Genomic DNA, 25,112 nt, shown 5'->3' with positions numbered 1-25,112 from the left:
TTTATGAAAACATCATTAACCAACTCAAGAGTTGCATGGAGTCACTATGACACTCAAGAGTTACATGTGCGTAAAACTATTGACTTTTGGATACTTAATTATACATCCAATCTGTATAGGACATAGTTTTAGAGTCTCACAGAGTAACCTCCTGTTGATATTCTATTTCCCCCATTTATTTGGTCACAAGATAGCTAGTTGATGATACATTAATGTTATGGTTTACAACATTTTGTCCATTCAGTTGGGCGTGGCTAAATTGTTACTGCATCAAAAACTGGAATTGATATCTGCACACGCTGTCAGAGGGTCAATTAGACTACGTTATTTCTTTATTTAAAACTGGCTAACATGGAAATAGAATGTATACTCGGTCAATAGTACAAGGTAACCCTTGTCTGGCAGTTGTTTTTAATGTTAAGCATACAGTTTGAATAAAAAAATACCAGAAGTACGCAAATATAAAAAGTAGGCGAGTTTTGTAAAAAAGAAAACTTTAGATGAACACGGAGATTTACAAAGTTCAGCGGTTATAAAAGACATCTCGAAACCGGCAAAGCTTTTGGTATAACGAGCTAGCCGAAGGGTAGGTCGGAGTGGCTGGGGGATGATAGAATGCACCAATGTACGCTTCATGCACCCTTATTCCCTTTGCTCTCAAAATATGGGAAATATAAAGTGAAGCGAGAAGGTTAGGGTGGACTTTCACATAAATATATTGTGATGTGTTTTTAACGAGTAAATCCACCTTTGACTTGTATGCGGTGTTGTAAAAGCTTTACTTCAGTATGTATGGAATATTTTACTATTATGTATATTGTTAAAGAAGCAAAACCGTACATCATTAACAGAACAACACACGTGGTAATAGCTTTTGTTTCTGCCACACACCTGTTAACTTGTAATTTATCTGACGCCGCTATAGTTAACTGACGTTGGATGCAATCAATCGTGCCATTTAACTAAAAAATAAGCTTTGCAGGTTTAATTTTTAGGTACATTACAAAATTTAAACCCGGCCTTTATCAAAAGAGTAGGTAACCAATCAGCTGCCACCGACCATGGGGATTTTGAAAATGAAGTTTGCACCCTTAAACATTTGATATTTTAATATTGATTACATCTTCATTCAGCCATAGTTAACTATTTAATCAGCTTAAATTCCATCAATTCAATACAGTACACCTTTCCTCACACACATTGGTTGTTGAACGTAATATAATAATCTTACAATTAATTATGTTAGCAAACAGTTATCCTCAGAACATTAACAACAGGAAAGTACAGTATGATCTTTTCAACGAGGAAATCCCTACCTCAGCGTTCAACACAGCTCGGGTGTATCTGTAGTATTTGACACCCAGAGCTCTGGGGGATGCGGCTGTCCCAGTTTTCAGCTTCAGGGACACAGTGACCTATTTCCACCCCCTCCCCTCACAACTCCATCAAGGGGACAAACTCTCAGGATCAAGTTGCGCTGGACCAAACTCCATTATTGCTAACCTTCTTGAAACGCGATAGCTTCAAAGTTTTAATTGCTTTTCTTGGAAGAGAAAACTGGTTCATAAAAGCAAAATTTTCTGAAGAGGTAATTTCTTGGAATATTAATAAATTCATATTTTAAGTTTAGGAGCGTTTAGAAAATTAATACTTTGAGTTGGGACAGCACTCAATTTCTTTCCAATAATGGAAAGTGTATTAAGAATCGGTACAGTATTAAACTTCAATGTGTCTAACATTGCTAACGTTAATGGGTTTTAGTACCATAGTAGTAATTTCTACGTGCGAAGGTTAAAATCCAGCCTTATTATTTATCGTATCGTCAGTACTTTCACGACTAATATAAACACTTGTATTTGTAGCTAGATCAAGGTAACTCGGAAAAAGAATCTTCACACTTTGGAGAACCTCATAAACAAGACGACGAAAGACTATCCAAACCACAAAATCACGACTAAATAAAATACAAATCAAGGAAACCCACATATTTTTAAAGACATTCAAATCATCTATTGAAACTAAAAACGAAAAAAAAACTTAACCATGCCGATTTGACGATGTCCTAATCTCGTAAAACAACCAAAACTACAGGATAATCATTCGAAAGGAAATAGAGGAAAACCATGAAATCGAAACTAGATGTCGAAATGTCACGTTCCACAAAGAAACCGTCAACCCCGTGACAAACCTGACTGAATAGATGAGTTGTGCAAGACTACTGGCAATAGGTACCGGTACCGGGAACCGGGAACCGAGTCATGGGGTAAATGACGTCACAGCGTCACATCAGAGTTGGGGTACGACAACGGCGTTATGTAATTGGCAGTAGCAATACTGTAACGCTATTTGCTGCGTCGACTATTGAAGAATTTAGTGACAAGCGTTAAAATCTAATACTTGTCGTATAATACTCGTATTGCTATTGGAAATTAACCGTTTCAAAGAAATGTTATAAGATGTGTTTCAGTATGTTTGGTTCCGACTTTACTACGTTGAGCTACAATGGTGTAGCTATGAGAAAAATGTGTTGAAACAATGGTAACCGATACCGGTAAATTACCAGGAACCGTTGACGTTGAAGTACGTAAATAACTAATTATTGAAAATAAGAAATGCGTGTCGTAGATTTGCAATTGCAAGTAGCAGATTCTTGCTTACTAATCCTCGAATCTTCAGTAAACACCGTTTATCTAAGAAAAGGGAATGATTCAAATCTTAGAAAATATTTAATGGAATGTAAAAAATAAAAGTCTTGATATGTGCGAAGTCCAAGCAAAATGTAATTCACGAGGGTGTGTTTTTGCACTAGGAGTCCCACAAATGTCATAAACCTGGGGTTTCCCACGCCAATCGGAACTGGTGAAAATACAGCTGGGAAACATGCGATTGTTGTGTCGTGTTTGGTCTGCTTCAGCTCGGCTGAGAATCTTTAGTTTCATGATCAAATTCTTAACACTGACATGACCTAACTAGGTTTGACAAACAACGGTCATTTACATGGATCACTTGATTTTTGTCTGATGCAAACGTCTTTTTGTGATAAATCGCAACAGTTTGAAATATAATTAGTTAAAAGAAAATTAGTCGGAAAGTTACAGAAACACTAGTGTTCTGTATTAGATACATAGTCAAGTACAGAAGTGCAGTAGGTTTTTAATCCAATGACTCACTTTACTCCGGAAAGGCGTGCATCCTTGTCAGTCTGTTATCTGTTATCAACACTCAGCCGACAAGAGAGTGATAGCAACAGCTCAATGACAACATGTGTTTTGTGTCAAATGAGAGTAAAGATGGTTCAAAACCAAACAAACAGTAGGTTCTCGGTCTTTGGGAGATAACCGCGTCATTGAAGAGGCAAAACAACGATCTAAAGGCTTTCGTGATTTGAATTTATGCTTCCTATCATACTCTATGGTATTATAAGGTTTGTGCCTTAAATCAGTGGACAAATACTTAAGTTGATCATAAAAAATATAAGAAACTGAAGAACAACAAAACTGCCTACATCTACATACACCAATACATCGTCTTTAACTCATCAAGAGTTACGATGGATCTAAAGAAAGACGGAAGTGCAATGACACGCGAATACTAAATATTGACCTTAGTCAGCTGAAAGATGAATGATTCAGTTGGTCATTTAAGATCCATAACAATTTGCAAGCGAGCATTTCGTCACAAGACCTTGACAGCTGAGACAATAGACAATCCATTGGCTCGTGTTGGCTTCCTCAATAAGTGATGCATGGATACAAACAATGGTGTGGCATGTTGGCATATGTTGCCACTGGATAACACATGTTGACATTGTCAGTTACATATGCAAGAGAAAGACGAGTGTTCATGCTTTGAACACCAGAAATCGACAATGTAAAAAAATCGGATAATGGTGTGGCATGTTGGTCCACTGGTTAACACATGTTGACTTTGTCAGTTGGTTACATATGCAAGAGAAAGACGAGTGTTCATGCTTTGGACACCAGAAATAAACAAGGTAAGAAAAAATCATGGTGTAAGAGAAACATGATGGTATTGATCAATAACTCGTAGTAGGAAATGAAAGAAACTGGTCACGGCCAAAACATTTAAATAAGCAAATAACAATATTTACCTCCTCGATTCTAATTAATTTCCCAATATACAATATTAGTACCTAATTAAACTCCAAGGACACACAATGTGCTGTAAATCTGTCTGTCTGGGTCATCTACCGAAACATTTAGCAATTCCAGTTATCCGCACCAGGGCCATTCAAACAACGTTATTTAAAATACAAGCATATAATTATGACGGGGCTACATAAGTCGGCCTTACAGGGATCACTCTTCGGAAGGTGAATGTTAAAGAGTCTCTCTACATCCTGTCACGTGGAACATGAGGCTCGTGGAGCTATGCGACTTGGAGTCAAAGAATTTAATTATTGAGCCCCCTACTGCCCTAGTTACCTAATAAAAGTGACAAAAATGTTACATGAAAATATTACTTTTAAATATACTGTAATCTTTTAAACAAAACGGATAAACAATGGAAATAATGTAAACGTCATGTTTCCAAATAATTATTCACACTTTATTTGTGATGTTGAAAATGGAGTTTTTTTGTAACATTCCTCCTGACACGAGCTTTTAAGATACATAATAAATAATCTTCATGGAAAAACTTCCACGACCACGCATTGTAGAGTCGTGGAATTCGGCACTACCAAAGAAGTTTTTACTGTGGGACAGTCAAGCTTACCTGAAACAAATCACACTCTGCTCGAGAGAGAGATTCGTCGGATGGCCATCATTCTGCTCGGACGAAGACCACGAGTGTATGAAATAAGATAATGTATAAGAATAGTTTTGCTATTGAACCACCTTATTTGTGCGAAATTACCAAGTTGCTTTACTTTGACTCAACCTTGACTGAACCCGAAAGATTATCCAAAACTTTGCCACATGTGTACCAGGAGGAAGAGAAATTGCAGACAGGGTCATTCAGTGGTTGTTCAGCGAGCAATTACGCAGTGATTAGTGTTTAGTATATCGTCGCTATCGACGGGGAAATGGCGGGAGAAAGCGGGGAAATGAAAGGTATCGATGCCGCTGGCGACAACCCTGCGGCCGCTGAACTAATGGTCTCAGGTAAGGTTTTAAGAATACCCAGTGTTTGCGACAGTGGAAAATAACGTTCTAACGTGAAACACTGTTGTTAGTATTTCCACCGATCTGGAACTATCGAGATTGATAATAAGTAATATAAGTCAAATGGTTACTTGACCAGGGGAAATCACTATTCATGTTCTTTAGGTTTCGAAATGTTCAGCAGAGATATTTTTGGGGTTCTATATTTTCCCATGAACGTTTCTACTCCGGCTCTAACATTCAAGGCTATGTTTAGCTACAAGTAGTGACTGGTGAGGCATCTAAATACTGAGTGAAATGTGAGGACTAACTGCTGTACTGACCTCAGCTCCATTTTTGGCTGGCATCCCATGCCTCAGCTTGTGAGTTTGCTGAGGAGCTTTGACGCCGTTGAACTTAGCCAAAACGTCCTTGCTGAGGTGAAGCGAGCCAGGACTCTGAAACACATAGGCAATCATTAGATAAACCATCAGAGGAATCAATAGATCAATGGATCAATAGACGTAGACGTTGGACTGTTTGAATACTATAGCAGATGTCACTAAATACATGACGTAACATAACCAATTACACATACGTTTAATATGGTTGAAGCTTAATTAGTTGCCAAATGTACATAGCAAGTTCAATTATATAGTGATAATTATTATGTTAATTATAATTATTATGATAATTATGAGTTGATATTATGATTTGTTACAACTGTTTGGGCTGCAGAGTCTAGACCTGAGGAGAAAGATCATAGGTCAGGTGTTCCTGTACAAACTGGCGCGTGGAGAGGTTGACGACGCTGCTTGCCTGGCCGGCCTGTCTTATCGCGTACCCTGTTTCAATAGTAGAAATAAACATCTCTTCTCGTTGCCCTACAGCCGCACCACTGCCCATGCCTCCTCCCCCCTCTATCGAATAATGAAAGACTATAATTTGGCAATAGAAAAATGCAATAACATTGACATTTTCTCTGACAACTTGCAAAATTTCAAATTAAAATTAAAAACAGTATTATTCACCAATCAATAATATATTTATATTCACTGTTGTATTTATTTTACTATTCAGTATTTATGTATTTATATAATTTATCATTGTTAGTCTTTTTTAAATATTTATATATTGTTGTTATAGTTATTGAAAATTTTATTTTTTATGTTGTTATTGCATGGTATGAAAGTGTAAGTTAGATTGAAGTGAATGGACAAGAAGAAACCCACTGAAGAAATTATTATAAGTGCATGAACTGCTTCAATGTAAATGGTGTATACTGTATTGGAGCATGAAAATAAAATAAAATAAAAATAAAATAAAATTAACGCTCACTTGCACGTTTTACTTGCCAAAAAGCAGGGGAAGATTCATCCACGGCCCTTTTTGAGGCATTGATGTCATAGCATCAGAAACCTTTCTCTATCCTCCAGTTATCACATTTTCCTGGGAAGAAGAGCAAAATATTCAAAGAATTCTTAAGATGTCACGTCCACACATTAGCATGCTACAACTTATGGCTGCGCTTAAAAGCTCTCAACAATACATTCTATCCACAAATGGAGATGTTTCTCTTATCGGGGACATCGTGACTGTAACAGCTTCGCGAAAGGAACCTTTTCGTCCGTATCAGTGACAGAATTGGGCCTTCAGCATATACAGAAACAACCATCAACTCCCTATCTTGGAATTCAGTCCAAAGATCGGAGGCGCCAGGAGGTTGTAAAACTTCATCGTGACTTCCAGGACAATCTTTCAGAGGCTTTTAACACGGATGGTTAAACGTTGAAAGAATTGTAAATGTGAACATCGGCTATAAAGATAAACCCTTGTTTAGGAGACGTGGGTTTCAAGTCATTGAATCCTTAAAAATGACTTCACCTGACAAGTCTTTATTTGAAGGTTAAATCGTAGGTCACGCTGATTTGCTTAACTTGAGTTTTGTGCGAAGAATTTACTATATAGGTTTGATTTTGTGAATCATTCTCTTGAGGTTATTTGTTAAATTTTATCTATTGTTATCTAGTATAGTGTATTTTATATAAGAAGTAGTTTCTGTGTGTCTGTCTGTGTGTTTATTTCATGTGAACGCAAACACTAATAAACCGAATAATTGGAGATGTTTCATTAAGTTAGATCACGAATTCGACCAAAATGATCTTGAAATCCCCGTTTCTGTATGTTTCGGGGTGGAGATTTTGGAGGCAAACGTTGATTCATACCCATGCAATATGAAGGTTACAATATAACATTTCCTTTATTTACATTTACAGTATTATATTCTGCTAGAGAATTATCAGATGGAACCAACCAACCAATGAGGCAAATAGACATAAGTTTAGGAATTTTTCTTTGACAAACCTAATATAAAGTCTAGACCTATAACAATTTCACATAAATATGTTAATTTTACTCGCTACTTCGAGAATAACAATCTTATACGCAATGAATTACCTTTGACATGTATAATATAAAGGATATCATCGAATAAAGAATAAAAGTAGGCCAAAAGGTTCATAAGATGGTACAGTACAGTATTTGTAATTCTAATATCGATGTAGAGTACAAGGGTTGCGTGAGAGAGGGTGACTGACCGCTAGTTAAGGTCAACAACATCAACCCCTCAACATGACCTATAAAATGTTCACAATCTTTTAATCCAAACCAAATAATAATTTTTTTTAAATGTTGATTTCTAAATCCCACAGTAACTGTTTTTATAAATACAAAAAGGGTTTGTCAGTTATTTTAGGTCTAATAATAATCAGTAAAAGTTACATTTTTGGTAAATTCGATATATAAATCGCTATTGTACATTTTCAAAGATAACAAGTATTTGTGACATTTATGTCCTTTTCCATACGAGTCCATCCTCGTAAAAGACTAGATGGCGTCTCTTTAACTTGACACCAAAGTAAAGATCTAAATGCAAAGCCTTGCTTACTTCCTCAGCCCCTTCTAAATGTCTTCACTTTCCCGAGGGAAAAGTTCAGAGGTGACGGCAAAGTGAGATCAATCTTACTTAGTTTTAATTTTAAATGTCTTTTTAAATAACTTAACTGTTTATGCTGGCTGAAGTGGATTTATTTCTTCTTGCTTGAGACATGATTGTTAAAGTTTTAGATTACTGAGAATTTTATACAGCGTTGTAAAAATATTAGGGATTAATTTCACTACGTAAATATATTGACATTTTTATAGATATTTATATTTTCGGAGATTGAAAGATATTTATTGATTCACGTAACCAATTCATAATTTGTGTATTTCCTAAATCTCGTAGATGTATAATTATGAATGAGTTTCACATAACCAACGTAGTAAATAATATAAAACCTTAACATATTATTTTCCATAGTAAGTATATTTCTACGTTAATAATATTTATACAACCTTATTTAAATATCTCAGTATGGTTTGAATATTATCAATGACTAAAAAATCAAACGTGTTATACGAACTTTTTAGATTTCTCTTTTTTGCTTGGACGATTTTCAACTAGCCTATAAAGCTATGGACTGCTGGTAAGACCTTGCACATTTTAATATGGCGATCTCGTAGTTCGTATTTTTTAACTTAAAATGAAGCTTCAAACGAAAACAAATCTCTAGATTCATTTGAAATATTAAGTTCGATAAGTTGGAATCAATCACTCTAGATACTTGTTTGAAGTGACAATTATTACTCACTATTACAATGATTCACAACTCTGGTCTAATCGAGGCTAGTATGATTCACACAAACAAATCTATCTCTTCAACCTTGAGAACACGTGCGAAGAGATTTGACATGTAGCAAGTACTAGCTAATTTGTGCGTACAAACATTTTAGAAGTTGTTACTGATAAAGGGATGTTCAACATTTCATTGCTTCCCCGCCATTCCTTAATTTTCCCTCTGCTAAGCGATAATATAATAGAAACAAATATACGTTCTGCATGCAAATATACGAAGTCCATGACGGATTTTAGACTAAAATGCATGGTGAAGTGTTAATAAACTAAAGATTTGTGTAAGGTGGATACAAAAAATGGTCTATGTAGATTTGTTACTGACTAAATTAAGATCCTCCTTTTAACCAGAGTAGTTGATTAAAAGCCCAATAATCAAGGACAACTAGGTCCAGATTCGAACCATAAAGCAACTGAGTTATCTCAGGACAACTTCTGATCATAGGTGAGCACCATAATCACTAAGGAACTAAAAGTATATAGTTTCAAAATACAATGTATTAAATACACTAGTTGTTAATCCACGTGTCCGTCCTTCGACGTAACCAGACACCAAGTGTGTTCAGCCTCAGCCGCCTTGAATGGAGGTGTTGCGACGAAGGTCGTACAAGGGTGACAATGACGTCATTAGCACCTTTCTAAGTTCTCTAATTTAAGATTGTCTTTCATCATTATGACCTCGGCGTTTTCAGTGGTTGAATTGTAAAAAATAAGTTTAGGAGCAAAAGACAAAAGTTCAAAGGACTACAGCGAAAGCTAGTAATGGGGTAGAGTAGTCTTCTCAACTCCTAGGTATATCAGCTAGAGTCGAGGTCATCGAAAGTACATTATTTATTATTTTATAATTCGTCAGTGTATTTTACTCCAGTAAACAGTCCCAAATAACGCATCGGTAACGTATCCAGCCAATCTGCCTTAGTTATTTTCCAGCTTTGGTTGGGGGTTTGTACTTATCTCGTTATGTTTTCGGTACTCTCTCCTAAGGACAGAGGACTTCTATTCCTGACTTTTAAATGTGAACATTTTTAGTTATCGTGTGTATACTGGCCATGATAATCACCTAAATAACATCAACTTATCACAAAAAATGAACTTCAATAAAGGGAAATTACTCGAACATGTTCAATATTGTTTTCAGAGCATTTAATTATGGGTTGACATAACATACTTTCAAGACGAAACCACAAAGAAAACTTAATTAGAATCGACGGTTTTATCCAACCAGTAAACCATCACAATGGACGATGTTTTCAAACAAGTTAGTACGCAACAATCTGACCCCGAGCAAGTTTACAAAGCTTAAACATTGTCAATGTAGGGTTACGATCCCGACCCGTTTAAGCGGTCCATAAAACGTAGACGATTGCAATCTATCTACAGGCGTTGCCTGCATAACATAACTACAACCAACGCAATGTATATAATATGTACTGCCTACATGTGGATGGCAGTGTACAAGGCCAAAGTGTGGAATGTGGATTACATAAGTTAAAAGTACGAAACAAAGGTTAAAGGTAAGTTTTCAAATAGTTTTTGATGACCTTTAGGTCTAATTACAACTTTTAAGTTGCAAGTATAAAACTGTCGACTCAATCTGAATGTTTACTGCATTTTAACTAAGAAAATACACTCGCAGCATAAATGTGTACTGCACAAAATGTCCATTACCACCCCATAACCCTTTAACAAGCAAATGGAAGTGCTCGACAACATAAAAAAGTCCGTTAATCTTCAACAAATTTAGGAAGCTTACAAGAAAAAGGATAACTTAAAATATCCACCGAATACCGCATTAGAGCAGAGCTGCGTCGAAGATTTACACTCAGTAAAGGTCGCAGAAACAATTACTGAAGAATCTGGTGGGCGATCAGTATCGGGATATACTGCGACATTTTCACTCCCTTGACTCGAGACTGTGAAGATATTTATTTCCATTTGAACTCACATATCTTATTTTATTTTATTTTACTTCAACGGACATTCAATTTTGATATCAATAGTAACTCCATTACACAACTTTGTTACACGCACTTTGTTACTTTTGTTGTTTGCAACTTTGTTACATTTCCTTACCAAATCGCAGTAATTGGTGATTGGTAAAATAATCTTTCAACTGTTTGCTACTCTTCTGTTGTTGTTTGTGTTTGAGGTATCTTACTGAAGACTATCTTACCTGAAGACGGGATTAGATTTTAGTTTCCGCAACACCGCAAACACCTGTTTTACTAATATGCTGGCGATGGAAAATGTTCGCAGCAGTCCCTCGAATAGCATGCAATTTTACGACTGAAGTCTCAAAACAAAAACAAATATGGCGGAAAGATTAATTTGTGCATGTGTTAAGTTTGAGAATGAAAACAAACAAGTCTGAATATTGTCGTGCGTTTCGATGAAGGGTCGATATATCGACGTACAACTCATAGTTCCTGAATATTCTAGTCAGGAAAGGACACGGCACGTACTTGACAACTAACGTATTATTAAATAAGTCTGTTTGAAGGTTTGCTAAATATTTTAATCACTTTTTACTTTTGTAAATGTAATGGATGTTTGTGACATTGTAACAACATGCAATGGATAAATACTGTAGTGAAATAGTAACGACGTTCGAAATTAGGTTTGTTCAAAGATATAGGCTATTTACGTCAGTTTTTTGTTCGCAGTTTTGTTCCTGTACATAGGGTTCATGTTAAGTTAAACTTTTTCTCTGTCTCGTCATCAGCTGCATCAATATTTAAGATAAATCCACTCGAAACCGCAATACATAGGCCTATTGCAAAAAAACACAGGACGCAACTTCCACTAAATGGTATTTCTTCAGATCGCAATTCTTTAAAGGGTTTTAGAAAAGTCTAATTCCATAAGGAAATTCGGCCGAAAAGGCTTATCGGCACTTTTATATAGATTACATTTTTCAAATATTAAGAAAAAAAATTTTAAACTGTGTTTTTTCTAATGCTGTTAATCATATTTCAAAGTTCTGTAAAGTTCTGGTCATAATGTATCTGGTTGTTAACGTTTTCACGTAAATTGTTTTCGTTAAACGACATAGCAATACAAATGTTCCTATAGTAGGTAATTTAATTTTTTCGCTTTTCAAGCAGGCTAAGTATGTTAAAACAGGCTACGTATTTTATTTTGATTTATATGATTACACATCAATTATATTTTTTATCATATATATGTTCTAAAGAAATGCAAGGATCCTCAAACGAATCTTCAGTTTTTCCAGAAAACTTTCTTAAAACGCAAGACTCATCATGCTGTTGGAAACGCATAACACAAGTGTATTTGTCCGTCTAACCCATTTTAAAGTGCTCCGATTCCACACTGACCCAATAACAAAACTGTTTGGTAAAGTATCGACATTGAACCAATTTATTGAAGTTATCTGTTAGCTAGCATGCAGAATGAGGCCATCATCTGGAGTGTGTTATTTATTGTTGCTGGATTGCAGATGGCGTCTTAAACCAGAGCAAGTTAAGGAGCGAGTGTTATGCCGTTTACGGACTAACATCAATGTCAGTCCAGCGCAAGTGGCCATCAGTGTTGTTGTAGTGTAGTGAAAACATAATACCTTCAATCATCCATTATGGCAATTTAAAGAACGTATAAAACGTTAAGTTTAAACAGAAGACTATAAATAGAACTTCGTATTCCAGTCACATGTTAAAGTAATAGCCAGTAAAAAAAATATAATTAAAGATGAATTGAGCCGCAGACAGAGTGCGCTAGTGTAAATTATTGATTTATTTCGAAGACGCCAACTTTTTAACCAAGATAAACTGAAAGTACGACTTATTGTAAGCTATAAGTTATCCATCCGATCCACGAAGATGGGATTTCGACTTCATCGTCCAAATGACAATGACAAAACTATTCGAAATCGATCAATTAGATGACATTGTAAGTGCACAGATAACATGGTTATATTCAAAACCATCCAATCTGGTGTTGAAGCAAATGAACATTAAAAAAAAAAAAAACAGTCATACGAAATAATTTGAAAATTGCTATCCGCCCACCAATTTCAACAGTAACCACATTCACTTTCTAAAGAGATCAGTTTATTTGGCTAATAACTACATAACGTGCGAAAGCGGATTTCACCAAGTTGTTATTTCGCAATTCGACAAGCACTTGCAGTTTGCCCTTCCAATAAATACTTCTGGAATCAATAATGCAGAAACTTTAGAAATACTTGACTATAATTTACTTGACAAGGATGATTTTATCTCTGAGGAATTCATTTGATTGGACAAATCTCTCTGAAATTGATGATGAAGCGAAGGTCGAAAGACTCGCTTTGCTCTGATGACTCTTGATGGTCTGTTAATCAAGGATGATATAACGACGGTCCTTGGGGAATAGAGCAGCTACATGGTGCAACCCAGAGACAGCCTAGGTATGCCAGGTGCACTGATATCTTTAGGATCTGAGTTACTAAGTAGTTACAGCTACAGCTCCATCACAAATCACGAAATAAATGTGTTCCTGTTCTATTCACTACCACGATAAAGAAAGAACTGGGAAAGATCTGAATACAGTACTAAGACATAAGTTGGAGAAGAAATTTCTTCTGTGAACGGATTTCTGGTATACTTGATATGTTACTTATGAGGTATTACTAGATCTCTCCGTATTACCATGCAGAGTATACAGCTTAGTCTACTCTGTAGTACTGTACTACAAAAATCTAAAATTATAGTATAGCAATATGCATGGTTGTAAGGTGCTGCCGAAATCCGACTCCGAACTCATCCGAAATATTATGATATCTTCAAGCCATAGGGGCACACATAAAACCCCCTCCAAACACGGTTTTAGTTCAGACATGAAATTACAGTATGGCTAAGGATAGAACAAAATGGCTCCGATCAGTTTACTCTCTCACTCGCTCCGGTCTAGAGTTCATCGTCTTCGGGTAAAAACACAGTGGAGCAGGGCAGGTAGCTGGTAGCCTGGCTGGTCGCTTACTCGCTTACTGCTGGTTACCTGGAGGGTAGCTGGGACATACACACAGTGGCGCTCAGTACAGTCGCTTGTCAGCCGCCGATACTAATTATCACTTATAATATTAGTGGTACAGGATAAACTTTTGTTTGAATCCTAGTTCATTCGCTATTTCATTCTACAGATTGTCGAGTACGTGACGTTTGTGGTAGTCCGGATGGGCTTGTTTCCACAATGGCACACGGATAATAACCTCTGATATTAATTTGTCTACGTCCATTATTTTATTTCATGTAAGCAAAACAACTTCCAAATAAATCAACTAAAACAAACAACACAACGTATACAAAGAATGCGCAGTCAGGTCCCGCGTGGACTTGCGAACTCGAGAACACGTGGCTGTCTAGTTCTGCTATTTGCGCATGCCCCAGTCGAGCCTTCCCCGCTTGAAGCTCCCAAACAATCGACTTGGCAATTCTTCTAGCTTGCCGCCTAGCTTACTGCTACCCTCTCGGCTACCAGCTAGGCGCGACTGTGTGCGTACCCATAACATCGCGTGCTTTAATTCTACATCGCAGTAAGCGATTAAGCGACCCGCCAGGCTACCAGCTACCTGCCCTGCTCCACTGTGTTTTTACCCTTCCACGGCGGCTTCCCCAGGCGCGAAATACCTCCTCCATTGTCCACTTGTATAGACGAGTTTCCGAGAACTGACTGGTGCCTTCAGGGTGGGGGAAAGTGGACAAAGACGAGGCGCATAGGTACTGTTATATAGGCTATAGTGTGTGCAGTGGAAGTTGGCCACGACTGCACCTGATGACGGCGTGCGCTCAGCTGTTTCCGAAACGTCAGTAAATCTTGAAACTAAAAGCTGGAAACCCATTTGGTTAGTTTTTGAACAGCTGAATTTGTTTCTAAAACCATTGGTGTTACTGGCGTCATGAAAATAGTAATAATCATTGCAATTACGTAAGCATTAAAAAGTATTCATACATGAAATATCGTAATTTTATTTATCTATGTGTAGTGAGAGTGACGACTGAGCGAAATTTTACGATTGAATAGTTATTGTATTGGTGAACTCAAACCACGTGTCTCTGAGTGAAATTTATATCACCATTGTAAATATCTGTTGTAAATGCAGCCATAAGGGTAAACGACACACAAACAAAACATGTAGGAATACCTGCCTGCTATCTACATTTCACAAAGCAAAATATTATCGTTAAGAATCTTAAAAAAGTTTCATGAAAGGTTCCAAGTTGGATTGAGAAGTGCAGTCAAGATTTCAGCGAGTTGGACATCAAAGAGATTAAAGCTGAAGTATTTTTAGACTCTTGCTAACAGAACGTTGAACTGGCGGAGTGCTTCTCAGACAAAAACTATTTCGATCGTTAATCGAAATTACTAAATGGCTGATTGGGATTATGCAATAGACGGAAACTTATCTGCTAAGAGACTCCAGATTACACTTTAGGGGCTTTACACTCTCCACTTTCAAGAAAGGTATACAGGTGTGATGAAACATTGTCCAACGAAATCTGAGCGAGTGGACACTTCGTTAATACCTAATACCAATTTACATAAACTGTCAAAAATATTTCTTTCTTTAAAGAGTAAAGTACTGAATATACCTAAAACATAGCTTTACAACAGCATTTGAAGTAGAACTATGCATTTTAAAAATAATTCAAATATTAAAATTATGGAAGACCTGATTCCGATATGGTAAACCTAAATTCACCGTAAGCTGAAATCATCAGGCATTCCCTTTCATGAGCAACTGTACTCAAACATTTAGAGTAATCAAAGTCAAGAAAATTGTAGAATGATGCAAATTGTATCCTGTGGATCACAGTTATGGGGACATTAAACACATTAAGTGTCGACATTAGCAAGAGTAATCGGCCATAAAACATGATAAACATAGAAAAATGCAGCCAAGTCCTTGACGGCCCACGCGAACTTAACCTTGATCTGTCAAAGGAACTCAGCAAAGACAAGCGCGCCACTGCAAACAGGAGAGACGGGAAGAGACATGTACTGTACTTCTACACTTGTCATAGAGGTTGAATCTTGGATTTCTTATCCATGAGGAACATAGATTGCTAAAGTAAATAATATTTCGATCCCTGTAGAAAACTCTAGTAGTCTTTCTCCTTATTTAGAGGGTGACACAAATTAAGATTTCTCTCTCTCTTATAATAGCCTTTTCGGTTTTTAAATACGTTGGGCTTTGATAGAAGTATTTTAAATCTGAGGTATTGCAAAATATTACTTGAGATCACATAATCTTCTTCTTCTGAATCTTCACGTTGATTTTTACTACTTAACATATTTACTGAAAATAGTATAATTCTATATCGCATCCAAGATGAACCCAGCATATCAATACTGTAGCAATTTCACCTACAGTACAGAGCTCTAATTCAGGGTCGGGTGCAGATTGATTTATTGTGTTCATCAACGGTGATTAGTGAGTTGTACTGTCCTCGAAACAGACATTTAGCAGCACCTGTTTACTTTCGCGAACAAAAACAGACGAAAAAGGTCGACACTCGACAGTTTGTCAGAGGAAACGTGAGTAGAGACGCGGTTTGTGTGTTTCTGTGTCAGACGCTGACTCCTGTAAAACTCCTGACGTCTTGGCAGGAACACGACTGCGCTCTAAACCCGGAACACTAACTAACAATCACAGTGCGAAGTGATTTGATATTCCGTACTAGTGAACGTTGGGATTTCTAGTTCAAAGTACGGTACGTGAAAATGTGTGTTCTCAAAAGTCCATTGAAGAAACTAAATCTGAGCCAAGTGACATGTCCACATGGGTTCACAAAATATATAAACCCCAAGGAGTATCTGGTATAGCAAAATAATGTACCAAAAGTTAATTAATAAGAAGGTCTTGCGATGTTTGGAGATAACTTTAGGCCTGCTCATTGGAGAACACTTGATGTTGGGTTGTTGAGTTGTATTGACGAAGCAATTTTGACATCAAGGAACACCGGTCCACCCTATAATATTGATATTTGCATTTACTACTAGCAATCTGTGCTTCTAAAACAGCAAGCATTGTCCCCAAACAGATTTATTTTTTTGAGAGAACACTTCAGCACAAACCGTGTATGTATGTCTTTCGTATTATATGAACAAATCCTTCTCGTGAGAGATTGTGCTACTCACAAAAACTTGGATGAAAATCGAGTGTGGTAAATGGTATCGACCCTGGTGTTTCAAAATGAATGGCAGATGAATTGACTCTGCGATTATAATTAATCATAAAGCAGAAGAGTGTTTCAAACATGGAGAACTAGTGAAGTAAAAGACCAACTGACTGACAGATGTCAGGTCGATGTCCTGTCGCCTCGGCCAAGTGGCAAGGTCACACTACCAGTCCGCCCGAACACGTCCCCATTGACTGATCAGAGAGTGCCCAACTTATGACTAATGACAGTCATTAGCGTCAATTCGCACCTAGGGATCCTACACCACCTGCCTACGTGCAACGTACCGAGATATAGCACATACAGGAACAGGTACCTCAAGGGTAACAGGTGCCAGGATACCAGTGACGCAGCTGGTACCTGTTCCTGGCTACCACCGGTGTGGAACCTGTGAAAAACAAGTGTGGACAGAAGCTCGTGTTTCGTGATGGAAGAAATGGTGAAATTGATAAGAGATATGATGTTAACGAGGAAGTAGGAAGTGGAGTGTGTAGCGGTGCCATATGAATGTAGAAATAAACATCTACAAGCTGATAAGGAAGAACGTGGCGATCTATATCTTTTGCAAGTAATTTTTTATATCAAAAACACTCAAAAGTAATATTTCTCTTGCAATCTATGTATTATTTGTCCCTAGGATGAACATTTAGCCGCTAAGTTCATTGAATGCCAAAATGAATCTATTGTAAGTATAACCGTCAGATAAACATGAAAGATTCGAAAAAAGTATTAATGGATACAGTAATCATCATGATGACACTCGAGATTTATAGAAAGATTACAATACAATTTGTCAATACAAAATGTTGGATCAACACAGGAAATAAGGTTTACAAGCTGAATTCGCAAGTTGAAACAATGCTTGCATGGCGATCGCTTGCATGTTTTACGGAACGGACAAAATAACAGCAAACTACATCACAATCCGTCTTTCCGGGAGAAAACTGCATGAAGTATATTTTTCTGTAAAACTTCCTTAAAATAAATCACACATGACATTAAACAACTACATTTTATTTACTTGGCATGAAAAACATACAATACAGTATACCGTACAGTTATGTACTCAAAGAAATATACACGAATATAGATACTGCAATTATACATGTACAGTATAATCTTCGTGAGCATAGGAAAACGAGAGAGACAAACAATTAAAGATTACAGAGAATTCAATCAACAATATAAATAAGACAAGTGATACCCTAGTTAACAAGAGCAGGTTCTGTCTTAATTTGACAGAAGCACACTTTGCCTAAGTTAAACTGCCACAACTGACTTAATGGCGCTCGTTGAGAATGTTTGGTCCCGAGCAGCGTCGCTTTCTCACGGAGTTATGCTAACAAGAAGATAATTTCAAGGGTGAGAACCACATTATGCTCCATATAGTGTTTGATGGGTTAAACTGCGTGTTTATGGAGATTGAGACATCAACAACATTGTGGTTGTCTAAAACCACTGAGTAGAATAAATGTGGCTCGTCAACTATCCTAAAACCAAGCTGTGGCAAAAAAAAAAACTAAGGACATCAACAACTACCTACATAAACTTATACATTTTTCAAGTCCAAAGGAATTACGTAAACACATTATGAGAACGCAACAGTGTACTCATAATAAATCGGTTCGTTTAGTTGGTAAAACAAAGATCAAAATTTCTGTAAAACCAGTTAGTACAGTATCATCATTGACTATTGGATACTGAAGGTATCATCTTTGACTCTTCAGTATCCAATAGTCAATGGTATCATCTAACATGACTAGAGACAGACAAAATGTACTAACGGTTTTCAATATTTAGACGTAATGTAGGCCTATACGACCATTTACTTTTTCGAGTGCAACTAGACGTACCAAACTTTTGTCAAATCTAAGCATGTTTAGAATGTTAAGCAACAAAAATCCCTATTTTGTTTTTTAAGGATGATGAAGCGTTGAAGGGATACGTTAATCTTTAAGCACCTAGTATTCTGTCCGACATTTTTTACATAGTTTATTGATAGTCATTTAAAAATGAATATCATTGACATTCTTTACTACACTTTTTTATAACACTCAGCAAAAAAGGCAGATTACAAGTACTTATGACACTTTCTAATAACGAAAGGGCTTTATTTTATAATAACCTTTATAATATTTCTAATAATAGACGAATCTAATCGAATTAAGATATGATTCAATGGGTTTTTCTCAGCGATTAAGACGAAGAAACACAGTAGAAGATTCGGTTCAACTCGGACACAACAACTGCGGTCTAAAAACGTCCAGTGGTAAAATGTATTATTCATGATTGTGGAAATCGCCGCAGTGTTTTCGTCAAATCGGCTCTATTCAATGCCTTGTTAATAAATTCAGTTGGTCGCTCTGAAATTCAATGGAAGTATAATGTCTAGCCCTTTGCTGCGTTGGAGGCGGTCAAGAAAGGGAAAAACACTTGTTTTTCGAAGAATTTGACGTTGATGAATCATTATTAGGGACTAAAAACTGTTTGATTTGTACTGTATTTCCGATGAAGTATTTTTTTTAGCTTTACTAATCTTTGGTGAATTTCAATGTAGCATACAAGCAAAGTATGATTCAGTGGAATGTTTGAGATGTTTGTTGTAGGCCAAAGACATTAGATTTTTCTGTGGAACCAACGACAACGGATGATGGCAATAATTAATTTTGAGGATTTTAGTGGAAAATAGGTTTTTGGAAATGTAACTTCTCAAACGGCAATTGCTGCATCGGACCTAAAACCACTTAAACCGCTTACTTATGTAACATCGTGTGAGATATCAGGCATACTGTGCACACTGTATATACTTTTAATTCTCCATAAAACAAGGCGACTAGAAATCACTCCACGAAACTCCATATACTTTAGAGACCAAACCATACAAAGGCTCCACAGAAGATGCTTCATGCTTCAGTGGCCTCACAACAAGACGTTTAATGAAGTGAACAAGACAAACTGTCAAGAGATATCAATAGGGAGAAATAGATTGTGTGTCAGACGAAGAAAGGCAGCAACGACCTACTTTGAGCATCTTGTTGAGATGGTAATGGAAAATAAACAATATGTAGCAACTAATAGAGTTAGAGCATCTGTTGGACATGAATAAACAAATAAAGAATTGTGTGTCGGCCTTTCTTCTGGTATCATTATGCCAGCGAATCAGTTACTATTCTTTTCCAGAGAACTTACTACATGATTCGTGACTAGGAGCTCCTAGTTCGTGATCATTTCATGGTGGAAAAAAGATTTTGAAATTCTAAGCGTTAGTGATCGAAACAGTTTAGTTATAATAGAAAACAGTATTTGTTTATGGAAATGAGTGCTCCAACCAAATTTTTTAGTTGGGTAATCTGGTTTTATTTGTTGTTAGTATTTGATGGAATCTTAAAAGGCTACTGAATTTCAAGTCACAATAATCAGAAGCAACTTTTGTCAAAAACTGTAAATATGTCATTGATTATTGGTATTTTGATGGCCTTAAGAATTAGTTTATACAACGCTATACCAGTCAGTAACAAAGGTCCAAGTCTTCATTCCCACTCAGTACAGTACACAAAAGAAGTCAAAGTCTTATAAACTGATTGACTGACTATATTAACAATATTGACGATACCAAGAACTAACATTGTCAAGTTCCCAGTATTGTGACGTAATGAAACTGATGCTTTGACAACATGTGTTCGCAGTCAGAGCGGAAGCAGCAAATGCTGACTCGTCTGCTAGTCTGTGACTGGTCACCTAGAACTAAAGGTTGTCTCATGTTAAGTTGAGGCAGACTACCTGACCAGAGGATAGAGCAGGACAATGGCTAGGCCGGTCCTTCGACGGACCCTAGCGACCCTTGGAGTAAATCCCATTAACCACGCTTCACTGAAAACTTCACTTAAAACCGTAAATATATTGATTAATTGAAAATATAATCAATTCGTCATATCTGAAAATAATGTATTCTAGGTTATAAAAAACAAAATGTTTCATGTTCGTCCCATGCAAATCGGCCGACTTGAAGTATTAAAATAAACTTCTAAGTTGTCTCTTCTAGTTCAAAATTAATTTATAAGTCGGTATTAATAGTGCATCTATCAATATAAATAAAATTAGAATTTTATCTGTAGGTTGTTCAGAATTATATATTTATATATGGATTTTAATTATATATTTGTTAGCTGTTTTTTTTTTTTACATTTTATACATTAAAGAAGTGAGATTAATAACCATGTGGCTTAAATAACGGGTTTTATTAATCGCAAGGGTAATATGTAATTGTAAACTAAATCAAATAACTAGCCACCATCCAGTCAGGAACCTGAGAATCAGTGTGTATCAAGTTGTACCGGTTGTACCCATCGAAGTATATAAAACAACGTTGTACCCTACACGAGTTTTGGTAACGGCACCAAAAGCCTACAATCGAGGTTTTCACTCATTAACGGCGTTTTGAATGCTGTTGTGTAAAGTAAAAAATTACAGCTACACTGGGTAATCGCGGATGTTGCTGCTATCTCGGAAGATCTTCGCAATTTCGCTTTATACGTAACAATCCAATGTGTCAAATCACATATTTTCCTATGTGTCTTTTTTCGGTTTTGACTCACCGCTATTGCATTGCTGTCGCTGGACCATACCGCGAAATTTGTTTCTGAGAAGTAGATTCACTTACGCTATGCGTAGCCTCTTAATAGTTCGGACGTCCGGTTGCAACTATGTTACAACTATGTACCCAACTAAATTACAGCTGTTTCGGCAGGGAAAAGGGTCGTCATGATCATATTAGGTCGATGATCAATAATACTAATTAGGTAGTATATACTGAATATAGTAATTAATTATATTAGTATAATTAATTCGTTTTAGAATATTATAGACCATACTTTTATTATTCCTAACGCAGAGAAAGTTGAACTGTGGGGCCTAACTCACTAACTTAAAAATCTCGTACCTTTTTGTAATAACTACACAATTTACTTCTTCACAATATTTAGGAGGTTTGAGGAGAAGTTCCCCTAACATCTTTTTTATTTAATGTATATTGATTATATTGATTATATTGATCACCTGTTGAGCTATTATTTTAAAGGTAAGGGTCAAGTGGAGGTGATAGATTTCTTCCCCTAAAACCATCTAAATATTATGAACGAAGTATAATACAGAATATAAACTATTAGTAATTTAAAATTAAATATTGTACTTAGTTATAAGGAGAAAAGTTTGATTTAATACTTAAAGTTGGCCGATTTGCATGGGACGAAAATGAAAAATTTAGTTTTTCTATAACCTAGAATACATTATTTTTAGATATGACGAATTGATTATATTTTCAATTAATCAATATATTTACGCTTTTAAGTGAAGTATTCAGTGAAGCGTGGTTAATGGGATTTACTCCAAGGGTCGGGAGGGATGGCCTAGCCATTGTCATGTTCCACCCTCTTGGTCAGGTAGTCTGCCTCAACTTAACATGAGACAGCCTTTAACGGTAATGTCCTTGAACCACGAGTCTACGCACTCTCCAAGGCCACGGGACAATGCTTGCAGTCTCGCGTGGCAACAAGGGAATACGTCATAGGAGAGACTGAGGCACTGTGCTGTGACAAAGGGGACGTATGTGGCTGAGATTGTGGCCCTGTGACAAAAAAATAGTGGCAACGTGTCAATAAATATATTTGCGATTCTGGCCAGTGGTAAGAAAAAAAAACACACACACAACATGCTGAGCGGAGAAAAAAACAAGTAAAGAAATGTCGTGATTGTGAATACGGTTATTCGTAGAAGTATCTAGTGAAACTATGGATATAGGTAATACGTACTGTAATCAAATACTTCAAACTGAACAAAATCCATGGTCATATAGATTAGTTGAATATTGTTTCGAGTTTTGTATTATTAGACGCGGAAGAACATATATAAGTACTGTACATATGTACATACATAACAAATATAGCATACACACACGCAGCTCCTGGCAAGATACAAGCACATACCAAAACACATGGCAAGCTCACCGACAGATTCAAGGCCGACTGGCGACTGCCTACAATGCATAGTGGTTGGCGGTGGTTGGCACTTGGTTTGGCACTCGCACTGCACAATCAAAGGTAATTTTATAACGTTTATCTATTTATTTCCAACTACAAACCTATACGTTGTTTATTAAATTTTAACGGTCGTGATTAAAATGGCTTGAGCCAAAGAACAATTTCAAAGATTTTGGACATTAGGCCTATTAATGGAGAAGTATTGAGTACGTAATAAATTAAACATGTTGTTATCAATTTCTCAGACAAATTCAACCTGATTAGAAGGTTTAAGGGAAAGTGATAACATTGTCTACTTGAGTCAATAATTCAAACGAGAAAATACTTTTCTGACATCAAAATAAAGACATGTCCTCAGACTTGTATCAAAGAAGTTTAGCGTCTCGGACTACTGTATATCTAGATTCCCGACGTTTAGGCCCTACTTACATTTGAGGTTGAACTGCTATTAATTAACAATGTGTCACGATTTCTCTTAACAGCGGCAGGATAATCCTATTGGTCGAAACTAACTGGACAGAACTAACCTTAAAATTGTATTCAGTCATTAGCCTATCCTTTAATATAAATCAGAAAGTATCGTTAATCAAGGGGGGTCTGAGGTGTGCAGTAGTCTATTAGCTGTCTAAATACTTTTCAAAGGGCGACCATACAAAGTAGGCATTTTAAGCCAAGAATGAATGGAGATGAGTGTAGGATGAGTGGCGCGATCTTGTAGTCTTGTTAGTGACTAAAGAATATTGTAAACCAAGAAACATGCATAAATCAAAATTCAACAACTGAAACAAAATCCGACGAAACCTCAACTACCAATTCACCCCACTCTTAAACCCCATCTTAACTCCTTAGCCGCATTAGTGTCTACAATCAGAATGCAGTTGTAGGCCTATTCTAGTGAATGTTTACGTCTATTTTCGACACGAGCTGGCTGCCTAGGCCTACAGAGGACGAATGAGACACTCGGACCCGGGACATGTTGTAACTGCGACCTACATAGCGATATAGCACCTACATCACTCCTTACATAGCACCTTAGCACCTGCCGAGAATAGCACCAGCACTGGGGTATGCGGAACCGACGCACCAGTTGAGCAATCAACACAAGCACAGTAGTGACACGATTCGTTCAGAAATGATTCAGTCTGTGTATAAGATTTTTCGTATGGCTGTGAGAGGAGAAAATTCTCTTCACTTGAACATGTCCTTTTGTGGCTTGATAGTTGTTTTCTTGGTGGCTTGATAGTTAGATGGATACGAACCCACTAGGCCAGAACGACATTATTACATACATAAAAAGTCACTAGTGATAGGAGGGTCCGTGTGATAAGGGTGGTATATATATGTACAGTATCTTTAATCTTAGATCGCATTAACCCGAATAAAGCTAACATTGAAAAGCGTTAAGGCTAAGTCTCCAATACACGTGTGTTGCTGGCAATGTTACTAAGATGTTGCAACCTGTCCAAAAAGGCCATCGACCTCGAAATGCATTAATCACGTCAGAGAAAATCCTTTACGTAAGCTGATTTGTGACAGCTGTCTACGATCTGTCGGACCGGAAAATAAAACTGAAATATATCTCCGCGACTCACTGGGAATCCGCTGACTTCCTAGTGACTACTAGACTATATTGGAGTTTGGCAGTCTTTGCTTCCAGCCAGGCACTGTGTGGTAATGATTCATATCGTACAAGAGTTCAATCTGAATATTGACCTTGAATGATACAAGCAGAGATCTGTTAGTCGTAAAACATGAGCCCGTTCTGTAGTGCGCTAATGTCTAAACGTTACCCTTAAATTTTAAGATAGATTTAACAACTGTTCTTAGTAATCCTTGAAACAGCTGATGCACTCGCAATATTTGGATCAGCTGTTCCCATTGTTTATTGTTGGCTTAAACCAAAGGGTCACTCAGTAATCACTATCGGATACTTAGCTCTGTTTATTGGTTTATTGGACCAACATTGCCTATTTTAAATGTCGACTATAGGTCGCCCAAGCTGTAGTTTGAAGCTTTGAACTAATCGATTAGCAACTGTCAATGCTGACGTAAAAATATAATA

General features: G+C 36.8%; 1 protein-coding gene across 3 annotated transcripts in view; it reads right to left on the bottom strand.

Moving 5' to 3' along the window:
• Nucleotides 1-25,112, bottom strand: part of LOC128999642 (dual specificity tyrosine-phosphorylation-regulated kinase 4-like) — a 161,443-nt gene that overhangs the window by 23,714 nt on the left and 112,617 nt on the right. For all 3 annotated transcript variants that reach the window (XM_054426253.1, XM_054426254.1, XM_054426255.1), the window contains exon 3: nt 5,450-5,563. In XM_054426253.1, coding sequence (XP_054282228.1) covers nt 5,450-5,563 — 114 coding nt within the window. The remainder of the gene's footprint in view (nt 1-5,449; nt 5,564-25,112) is intronic.

The sequence above is a fragment of the Macrosteles quadrilineatus genome, unplaced genomic scaffold, assembly GCF_028750875.1.
Source record: "Macrosteles quadrilineatus isolate MER2022 unplaced genomic scaffold, UCM_ALF_1.0 Scaffold_8__2_contigs__length_117827958, whole genome shotgun sequence".
Classification (NCBI taxonomy): Eukaryota; Metazoa; Arthropoda; class Insecta; order Hemiptera; family Cicadellidae; genus Macrosteles; species Macrosteles quadrilineatus.
This window is presented reverse-complemented; position numbering and strand designations above follow the sequence as displayed.